Genomic DNA, 11379 nt, shown 5'->3' on the forward strand with positions numbered 1-11379 from the left:
TATGACACCGTTCACTTTTTGATAAGCGTTTGTCTATTCATCTTATTTATTTTTTTTGTAAATATATAAAAAAATAAGTTATGCTTAACGAACATATAACGATAAATCAAGTCGCGATAAAATAAATAAATAATAAGTTCATAATTTTTTAAAACAAATAAAATGAATGATTAAATGTATCTTTAAAAAGTCAATGCTATTATATATTAAAAAGCTACATAGGAGTATCTATCTACATATTTCTCCAGTCTTATAAAAGACCAATCTAGTATTGGATGTAGTATATGTAATACATTCTAGTCATACGAATCTAGATATACTTATGTTCAGATTTCGTTATACTAGGATGTGTCACGTTTAGTTTTAGTTTGTATTTTATGGGACGGATGGAGTATATGATATGATAGTAGTGTATATCTGTCCTATATTTATGGGACAGATGAAGTATATGATATGATAGGAGTGTATATCTGCCCTATATATGATCGATCGATTCCCTGTAGCTGATAACGATCGATGAAACTGTATGCGAGATATCACATGAGATTGATGAGCAGTGAGGACGGCTAGAGATAGCTTAGCTTAGCTTAACTAGTTAGATATAGATAGATAGATATAGTTAGTTGCAGCTGGAGACGGATGAGCATGAGCATATGCGTTGCAACATTGCTGACGCCATAGACGACCACGCACGAGCCCATGCCGAGTCATGCCGGACGCGAGGAATAACGAATCACCCGATTGGCCTTCCGATTCTACCCCTGGTGACCCCGAAGAATTACAAACATTTGCCACTCCGCGCCACGTCACGCTAACTGACAAGGTCGCTCGTGCATATAAGTGGCCCTTCCCTCCGCTGCTCCGGAGGATCGATCGATCGATGAGCACTCGCTTTGATTCGATCAATCGATTGATCGAGCTATAGGTAGCCAATTACAAGCTAATTAAAGCAGTAACCGTATTAGATCGTCGATGGAGATGACGATGTCGTCGGCGGCGACGTCGCTGCCGCCGGGGTTCCGGTTCCACCCGACGGACGAGGAGCTGATCCTGCACTACCTCCGCAGCCGCGCCACCGCCGGGCAGTGCCCCGTCCCCATCATCGCCGACGTCGACATCTACAAGTTCGATCCATGGGACCTGCCATGTAAGCCTTCTTCCTCGATCATATCGATGGATCGATTGAGTTGGTCGTTCGGTCAATTGCTACTGGTTAATTAATTGCAGCGAAGGCGGTGTACGGGGAGAGTGAGTGGTATTTCTTCAGCCCGCGAGACCGCAAGTACCCCAACGGAATCCGGCCGAACCGCGCCGCCGGGTCGGGGTACTGGAAGGCGACGGGAACCGACAAGCCCATCCACGACAGCGCCACCGGCGAGAGCGTCGGCGTCAAGAAGGCCCTCGTCTTCTACCGCGGCCGCCCTCCCAAGGGCACCAAGACCAGCTGGATCATGCACGAGTACCGCCTCGCCGCCGACCCTCTCGCCGCCGCCGCAAACACCTACAAGCCCTCCTCCTCCTCCCGATTCCGCAACGTCTCCATGAGGGTATGTACCTACTCATACGCCATCGCCAATTCGCCATGACCACCATCTCTGAGCTTAACTACTAACTGCATATCCATCCATCTCCTCATGCCACTTGCGTGCTCTCATCCTGTTGCACCACTACTAATTGAACTACTGTACTCTTCTTCTAGGATATTGTAATTTAATCAGATGATTGGACTGACGTACGCTTATTAACTTTTTTTTAATGAACTACTAGCATCACTCAATCATTAATTCACTCGCTACTGTTAGTACCACATCATGAAACCGTGGATGGTACGTAACAAGAGAGATACTCCTTTCTCTTTTCACTTGCTGTTAATTTAATTTAATTTCAGAGTATAATAATTATACCGAGAGAAGAATAGAGATATCCATTAGCCTTGTCCTGGCGCCATGCATGCATGTGTGGTTATTATCGATTTAAAGTATGTAGCTTTTGACAATGATAGGCATGACATTTTTGTGCTCATCGATCCATCTGCTTAATTACGTGCAGCTGGACGACTGGGTGCTCTGCCGGATCTACAAGAAGTCCGGCCAGGCGTCGCCGATGATGCCGCCGCTCGCCGCCGACTACGACCACGACGAGCCGTCCGGAGTCCTTGACGACGCCTACAGCTTCTACGCGCCGCCGATGATCAGCACCACGCTCATCCCCAAGCTCCCCAAGATCCCCTCCATCTCCGAGCTCTTCGACGAGCACGCGCTCGCCCAGATCTTCGACGCCGCCGCCGACCCGCCGGCCGACCACCATCAGCATGCCCTCGCCGTCCACCCCTCCCTGAACCAGCTCCTCGGCGTCGGCGACAACTTCCTCGCGGAGTGCTACCCGTCGACGGCGTCCACGGCCACCGTTGCCGGCGGCAAGCGCAAGGCGAGCCCGGCCGGAGACTACGCCGGCGGCGGCCACACGCCGGCGAAGAGGCTCAACGGCTCATGCTTCGACGTGGCGCCGCAGTCCGTGGTGGGCGGCTTGCAAGCGACGCCGTCGTCAGTCCTCGCCGGACTCAACCACCAGATGCTTCCTCCTCAGCTATTCTGAATATATTCTTAACTAGCTTAATTAATGGCCATGGAAATCGATCAAACGCAGTCGATCGAATTTACGGATGCTACGTACTGGCATGAACAATCTTGCCGACGATATTAAGATCGGATGGAAGCATGGACGACGATGATGATTGGGGTACGGTATAGAATTATTGTAGTATTGAACAATTAGGCATTTGTATGCGATTTTTTCTCCTACGTATTCATTTCAGGCACAGTGCAAAAGCAAGCTGGAGCCTTGATAGTACTTTACACCGTAGAGAGGGAATGTTGTACAATTAAAGATTACTAGATATACAGAACAATAATACTTTACTGTAGCCAATTGATATACTACTAGTATACAGGATTGTAGAAGATATCAAATGCAATAGATTCTGGCTCTGATCTGGGAAATGGAAATTGCATGGATGTGTTACTTCTTGGCTGAAGTAGGTGTAATATCAATGGAGCATGCATGCAGTCTAACGGCAAACTTTCATCTTCTGTTCTTAAATTAGCAAAGAAGTTGTTTCCAAGTACTATAATCTAGTATAATCTAGGCTAGGCGGCTGTAGATTGAAAAGGACGGATTGGATGGATTATGGATAGAGCACATATAAAGGAGGAATAGATTTACTGGAAACATACTTTTTCAGGAAGAGGCAAAGATGCAGTCTGAGAGACTGAAACTCAAGTCTGAAGATTTTCAACTTATTAACAGTCAGCGTTTTTGTTAAGCTTGCTTATTTACTGTACTCATCATACTTATCAAAAGTAAAAGCTTTCGTCAGCAGCAACCACCACGTCACCGATGACGAAAATACTAAAAGTTGATTGTCGATCACCAATGTTACGGGTGACTTCTGAAGATAGGACCCCGTTGGAATGGTCAAAGACCAACCATTTCACTGCAGGTTCAGGCTTTCAGGGCAGTATATTCGGGTCCAGGTCGGTTAAATTCGCACGGCACTTTACCTCTCAATGTACTTATCATACCCAGGCAGTAGAGTTTTACCTCACGTATCTCTCTCTAGTTTTTACCATTGGACGGACAGAAGAGTTAAACTGTCCCTGTCAGTTTCAGCAAAGGCAAAGTAGCACTGTTAGTTACTGCAATCTCGATGGCTACGGGGCTCTGCGCTGGAGGTGTTCACTCCTGGGCCGTGCTTCGACAGTAATCAAAAGAGCAATACGAGAATTATACTGCGAAAGTAATTTAGATTCCCGTATTGTTGCTGAGGATGAGAGGAGTTTATTCCGTACAAGTGTTGGTGCTGCTAAACTTGTGTTCAATTCAAGTCTGGGCCTCCTAGGGAGAGGAGGGCCCAAACCAAGAGGGAAATTGCCACCGCCGTTGCCGTTCCAGTGCCTGGCGCTGCCACTCACGCGTCTCCGCCGCTCGCAGGCCGCCGCGCCACGCCCGCGCGTCCGCCGATCGTTGCCATCTCTGCCCGCCGCGGGAGAGAGGGAGCGGCGAGGAGGGAGGGGAGAGAGAGATGGGACACGTGGGTCCCACAATTTCTTTTCTGTCAATGACAAATGGGTCCCACACATATTTTTTAATTGTAAATGCCACCTCAACGCCACGTGTAAAGGAGACCCGGTCAATACCGCCACATAGGCGCCACGTCAGCAAAACCACCCTCTAAAACCGCTAAGGGAGTCAAATTGCACCGGTTTTAAGATTTGGGGGGTCGAGATATCCGGTTTTGTGGTTTAGGGTCATGGATTAGATTTCGATCACTTTTGAGGGTCACTAAGTGAACTTATTCCATTGTCACGTCCGATGCTTGTGTTGGGCTCTAAAAGTCTAAATGAGCCCTTAGATGGGCTCGGGTTATGCGTAGGAGGGCCTAATAGGGAGTTGTCAAGCATAGGCCCAATACGGAGTTGTAGGTTCTAGGCCCAATAGACGATCAGGCTTCCTACGGGCAGGCGTCGCCGCGTCGGCATGCGGTATACGAAGTAGTCGCGCGGTCGTCGGAGCGACAGTAGGGTTCGGACCGCACGTTGACAGAGGGGAGGAGGGCGTCGCCGGCCTCGCAGACGATGGTCGGGAACAGGGCGGGGTTCATGTCGGAGCTGTGCACGAAGACGATGGAGGGATTTGGTGGTGGGTGGGCGAGAGATCTAGAGGGATACATACCTCGATCGATGGTGTTTCCGTTCCTGGTGGTGCCAATTAATGGCGGTGCTACCATTATTGCTGTGGCGGCGGCCGGCGACGGCGATGGTGCTGAGGATGACCCAACCGGAGTCGGGAGTGGAAGGGCGTTCCATCGTAGCTATAGCTAGCTTGGCGTGAGGATTGATGGCAATGGACGGGGAAGTGGGAGATGGAATGGCGGCAGCCGCCGGAAGCAGCGGGGATGGAGGATGAGAGGAATAAGTTCACTTTAGGTCTCTTAATTCGTCGCCCAGTCTGATTTTCATCCTCCGTCTACAAAACCAGATACATCGCATCCCCCAACTTACCAAAACTGTGCAGACGAGGTCCGTTGGTAGTATTGTGCCCGGTTTGAGATGACGTGGCGCCTACATGGTTGGTATGACTAGGTCTCGTCCCAGGTGGCGCTTACGTGGCAATCGGATAAAAAATAATTTTAAAAACTGTGGGACCCACATATCAATTACACACAAAATAATAAAAGAGGGTGGGGCCATCGCCCATCCGGCCATGTCGCTGAGCGGTCGCCTCCAGCAGCCGGCTAGAGCGAGAGCAGCCACCCCCCTCGCCTCCTCGAGGTGGCCGGAGGAGGAGCTCGAGCGGTCGCCGGCGAGCACCATCCATTTTCCGGCGTCGTCGAAGGAGACCACTCCACGCGTTGCTCCGGCAGCGACGTGGGAGCACGGGGTGGGAAGGTGGCGCTGCTGGAGTAGGCGGAGCGGCAGTGGGCGACGGCGGTGGTGCTGCACGAGCAGGGCTGCAACCGCTCATGTCCCAGGTGCACTGAACTGGTCGCCTTCCCAGCCACGAACTCGTCCTTAAATACAGCTACCCGCAATCAATCACCAAGCAGAAGCAGAGCAAGTTTGATTTGCTGTGGCCAATTTTTTATGCCATCTCGACATAGCTGCTGCTCGATTGATTCATATATGGCACTAGCCATTTTCGTCAGCATCGCCGCCGTCGCCAGAGGGAAGAAGGCGCGCGAAGGAGGAGGGGGAGGTGAAGGTCCTGTAGTGGCGGAGCGCCGAGCTAGAGCGGAGGTGGTGGCGTTGTGGTCGGAGCTAGAGTCCGAGCGGTGGCGCGCCGAGCTGAAGCGGCTGTGGCGCTGTGCGTGCAACTCGGGGAGGCGGAGGTGGAGGCCGTGGAGCTCGTGCGAGGGTACCAGTGTTGTGTCCACGAGCTCGCCCGGGAGCTCGTCGCCGCCAAATTAATCGTCTCCACGTCCTCATGAGATGGGATTTTTTCATCTCTTGCGGAGACATTGAAATGTCATCCTAGAGGAGCAGGATGATGCCGCTGGCGTCGGTGTGGGCACATTGGTAGGCCAGTTACATGACGACGACAATCCGCTCCACTCCGCTGTTCGCTGCCGCTTCTCCCGCCCTGCTCTGCCCCGCCGCTCCACCCGCGGCCCCTTTGCCCTCTGCTCCACCCGCCCCGCTTTGCCCCTTTGCTCCGTCCGTCGCCGCTCCGCCCCACCAATCACCCGTTCCGGCCGCTGCCCGCCCTGCTCTACCAGCTTGCTCCGGGAGTCGCCGCTCCGGTCGCCGCCGGCTGGAGAGAGAGACGATACAGAGAAGAGAGGAGAGGGATAGAGAGAAGAGGGAGTAGTGAGGATGACATGTGGGGCCACATGGGCCCCACCATTTTTTAATTTGTTTGTGTGTGAAACTGACATGTGGACCCCACATATTTTATTATTTTTCTAGATGAATTGCCACATAAGCGCCACGTCAATGTCATGTGGGATGAAAACCTAGTCAAAGAAGCCACGTAGGCCAAAACCAAGGACAATACTGCTGAGAGACCTTGTTTGCACGGTTTTATAGGTTGAGGGATGCGTTGTACCCGTTTTGTGTTTCAGGGATGAATTTTAGACACGACAACAAATTGAGGGACCTAAAGTGAACTTATTCAAGGATGAGACACCACCACGGGGAATGGCCCAAATACCACCTGCCTGGGCCCCGTCTCTCTCCTCTTGTGTGCGTGCAGGCCCAAACCCAAAGAATTCCTTGATGCCGGAGCGAATGAATTTGTGGTCAGGGAAACTATCTTTGATCACTGCATGGGATATCCTATTTGCATGTTACTTAACTGTTATGAAAAAATTTGAGAAGATATATCAATATGTGATATAACACTCCACAAGCTTACAAGTTCAAATTCATATCTATATCTCATAACGAAAAAACAAATTAAACCGCAGCTTGTTAACGTATATTTACAATTAAATTTGTTTTTTCCGTTACAAGATATAGAAGTTAAATTTGAACTTACGGAGTGATATATCACATGTTAATATATCTTTTCAAATTTTTTTATAACCATTTGACTGACATAAAGACAAGACAACGAGGGTTATCCCCTCACGAATCAAAATCAACATCCTTTGTGGTCATGTAATAGTTGAAAGTTGAAAGGTGTGACGCCAGGTGTCTGTCGTGGATCATTTAACCGGTGCCTTGACAGAGAAGAGACTACCCACCCGGTGACCCCGTGGGGGCAACGGGGACTTGGCTGCGGAAACGACAAGTTTCTCAAATTTTCTTTCCTAAAAAATATCACATTGAATATTTAGACATATGTATGAAGTATTAAATATAGATAAATAAAAAAACTAATTGCACAGTTAGAGAGGAAATCGCGAGACAAATCTTTTAAGTCTAATTAGTCCATGATTAGCCATAAGTGCTACAGTAACCCACATAAGTTAATGACGGGTTAATTAGGCTCAAAAGATTCGTCTCGCGGTTTCCAGGCGAGTTATGAAATTAGTTTTTTCATTCGTATCCAAAAAACCCTTCCGTTATTCGGTCAAACATCCGATGTAACACTAAAAAATTTCTTTTCGCGAACTAAACAGGCCCTATGTACTCCAGAAGATGACATGACACGACACGGTGGGTGTGGTCTCATCGATCGGCACCACGTACGCGGCCTCGGTCTCAACGAACGAACGTCTCGCCGGCCGGCCTCCAGCTTAATTTGTTCTATATAACCCGGGAGGTGCCATTTGCAACGATCGAATACCAGCGAGACAACCAGACGCCGGCCCTTGGAAGCTAGCTAGCATGTTCAGCCACCATGGGCACGGCCACGGCCAATACCAGCCTCCGGCGACTGGTCCCCAGCACGAGCCGACGTTCAAGATCTTCTGCCGCGCCGACGAGGGGTACTGCCTTACCGTCCGCCACGACGCCGTCGTCCTCGCGCCAACCAACCCCCGCGACGACTGCCAGGCACCACCACCATAATATTTTCTTCTTCTGCTATGCTATGTGGCTCTGTGCTCATCTCTTAATTACTAGCTTCTCTCTAATCCGGACCATGGCATGCAGCACTGGTACAAGGACATGCGGCACAGCACGAGGGTGAAGGACGAGGAGGGCCACCCGGCGTTCGCGCTCGTCAATCGCGCCACCGGCCTCGCCGTCAAGCACTCGCTCGGCCAATCCCACCCCGTATGTCAATCACCATTAGTTCATCCACGCATGCAGTCTTCGCGCGCCATCTTAACTGTTTTACATGCATGATCGATCGACGCTCCTGTCCTGATGCAGGTGAAGCTGGTGCCGTACAACCCAGAGTACCAGGACGAGTCGGTGCTGTGGACCGAGAGCAAGGACGTCGGCCATGGCTTCCGCTGCATCCGCATGGTCAACAACATCTACCTCAACTTGGACGCCTTCCACGGCGACAAGTCCCACGGCGGCGTGCACGACGGCACCACCGTCGTGCTCTGGGAGTGGTGCAAGGGCGACAACCAGTGCTGGAAGATCCTCCCCTGGGGCCCCGAGGCGTACGCGCCGCCGCCGCCGCCAGCATACGGGCACCAGGCATACCCGCCGCCGCCGCCCAACCGTGAACCTGGCCACGGCTACCACCCCGCACCTGCGTTCTACCCGCCGCAGCCGCCACCGAGCCACGATGAGCCGGGCTACGGCTACCGTCCACCGCCGGTCGGACCACCCGGTGCAGGGTACGGCAACCGGCTGCCCCGCGCGCTGGCGTCGGAGCCCACCGTGCGCATCCTGTGCAGGGCCGACGAGGCGTACAGCCTCACCGTCAGGAACGGCGCCGTCTGCCTTGCACCAACCAATCCCAGGGATGACTTCCAGGTTATTTCCGTTGCATACAATTCCATCTCAAATTCTTAACACCGATAGATCAACTCCATCGTGATCTTGTCTAACTATTCTAATCATGTTCAAATCCGATTTGCAGCACTGGGTGAAGGACATGAGGCACAGCACGAGCATCAAGGACGAGGAAGGCTACCCGGCGTTCGCGCTGGTGAACAAGGCCACCGGGGAAGCCATCAAGCACTCCCTCGGACAGAGCCACCCTGTATGTACATACATACATACATACATCTTCTTCATTAGATAATTAATTCAGTCTGTTTCATATATGTCAAAAAATCAGTCAACGTAGTGGTTGGAGCGTCGTAGTAGTAGCAATCAACGCTTACGATTTCTGGAATGGCGTCACATGATGTGAATTTGTCGCAAAACCACTACTACACTAGTAGTTGATGATCTGACACGTTCGTCTGCACGCAGGTTAGGCTGGTGCCATACAACCCGGAGTACCTGGACGAGTCGGTGCTGTGGACGGAGAGCAAGGACGTCGGCCATGGCTTCCGCTGCGTCCGCATGGTGAACAACATCTACCTCAACTTTGACGCCTTCCATGGCGACAAGGACCACGGCGGCGTCCACGACGGCACCACCGTCGTGCTCTGGGAGTGGTGTAAGGGCGACAACCAGCGCTGGAAGATCCTCCCCTGGTGTAAGTAATTATCACCGATATATAGCTTAATTAGTCAGAATCTTTCAACTGACATTGTTTGGTTTTGTTCCTTCTGACGCAGAAATCGAGAGACCGTCAACAAAAGCATCGATCGATCCGTCACCTGTGCTTGCATTTGGCACTGTTCGAGTTCGACCATGCATGCATGTCGTGTTACTGTTGCGTGTCCTGTGTTTATGTCACTGCAGAATAAATCAGGGTCTCGCTGTCAGCAGAGATCAGATGACCCCCTCCCTGCTATTTGGTGTGGATCCATGCGTATATGCGCATCTTTTGTACGAAGTTCTACTAGTTCATGTCATGAGATGCCTGTCTACTCTGCCCAGTTTGCTTCTGGCGAGATGAGTACTGCTCCGGTTTGATACTCTACTACAGTACTATGCGGTTGATCTATGTTTGGTACATCTGCTTCGACGACTCAATTATGACAAATGGTTAATCCCAATGACACCACACCTAATACCCGCGATTAATTCCGCTAGCTATAAAAGGCCGTGAGTAATTAAGTCAACACTGAAGATTATTGTCATATTATTGCACAGAGCAGGTTTGTTAAGATCGTTGTGATCATAAAATTAAATCAAAATTTCCGTGTAACAACGCCGCTCTTCGCGCCTTCCTCACCAGCTGCTCCAGGCCACTCCCTCCTGCGCTCCTCCCGCCGCCTTTGCCGCTGCCGCCTCTCGCCGCCAAGGCGGTGGAGGTTGTGCCGAAGTGCAGTGAGCGTATCGCTGCTAAGATGGCACTTGAGGCGCTTGAGGGGCCGATCCACGCAGTGTCGCGCGCCCAGCGCAACCTGATGCGGAAGCTCGGCCTAGTTCCGGAGAGGGGCCCGGTCACGGCCGAGGCGATCGCGGCTTACAACGCCCTCTTCTCCAAGCCACTTTCCCAGGAGCACATCATCGCGCTCTCCTCGCTCTTCTCCGGCTCCTTGCCCCCGGGCAAGGCTGCGGAGGCGTTGGTCGTGTGCGGCTGATCGGTTTCTTCTCTTCTACTCTCGGTGTGGTCCCCCTCAATGGGATCATGCAATGAGAACGTTTTGGTGTGGAACGTGCGAGGTCTGAACTCGCGTGCCCGCCCGGATGCTGTGCGTGATGTAGTCCGTGATGAGCATGTCTCTCTTCTCTGTCTTCAGGAGACTATTATGGATGTAATCCCCTCTCGTACTATTCTGGAAATGCTAGGCCTCGACTTTGATTATTCCTTCTTGTCTGCGGTCGGTCGGAGTGGGGGGTGTTGCTTGCCTGGCGGACGACTGTCTGGTCTGTCTCAGATGTTCACCTTGCGGATTTCTCTCTTACCGCGTTGGTTCGACACTCTTCTGATGTCGCCCCCTGGTGGCTCTCCATCGTCTATGGGCCACAGGAGGAGCCTTACAAACTTCGTTTCTTAGATGAGCTTCGTTCGCTGCGCTCCTCTCGCACGGGGCCGTGGGCCGTCGTAGGCGATTTCAACCTCATTCTCGAAGCTCGGGATAAAAACAACCTTAATCTCAATCGTCGTATGATGGGTCGTTTTCGTCGACTCGTCGACGAGTTGGAACTCCAGGAGCTGCTGCTTCACGGACGTCGCTTCACTTGGAGCAATGAGCGCGAGTCGCCTACGCTTGTTAAGCTCGACCGCGTCCTCTTCTCTGCGGATTGGGAGGAGCTTTTCCCCTCTTGCCTCCTCCAAGCGGCCTCTTCTATCACCTCTGATCACTGTGCTCTTCTCCTTCATACCTGCGTCACCTCCCCGAAAGCGCATCGTTTTCGTTTTGAGGCCTTTTGGCCCAAGTTCGACGGCTTTCTTCAAGTCGTGCAGGACGCC

General features: G+C 51.6%; 2 protein-coding genes across 2 annotated transcripts; both read left to right on the plus strand.

Annotated features, from left to right (window-relative positions):
- Positions 1–864: 864 nt before the first annotated feature.
- LOC9266867 (NAC domain-containing protein 58-like) lies at positions 865–2999 on the plus strand. Its single transcript, XM_015792004.3, has 3 exons — positions 865–1147; positions 1228–1547; positions 2050–2999. Exons 1-3 carry the CDS (start codon positions 973–975, stop codon positions 2593–2595), a joined length of 1041 nt encoding a protein of 346 aa, XP_015647490.1. The 5' UTR covers positions 865–972; the 3' UTR covers positions 2596–2999.
- Positions 3000–7679: 4680 nt separating this feature from the next.
- LOC4344318 (ricin B-like lectin R40C1) lies at positions 7680–9886 on the plus strand. Its single transcript, XM_015792002.3, has 6 exons — positions 7680–7997; positions 8097–8219; positions 8319–8876; positions 8983–9105; positions 9321–9549; positions 9632–9886. Coding segments are annotated over exons 1-6 (1203 nt in total). The 5' UTR covers positions 7680–7829; the 3' UTR covers positions 9634–9886.
- Positions 9887–11379: the final 1493 nt, after the last annotated feature.

Source organism: Oryza sativa, chromosome 7 (assembly GCF_034140825.1).
Source record: "Oryza sativa Japonica Group chromosome 7, ASM3414082v1".
Classification (NCBI taxonomy): domain Eukaryota; kingdom Viridiplantae; phylum Streptophyta; class Magnoliopsida; order Poales; family Poaceae; genus Oryza; species Oryza sativa.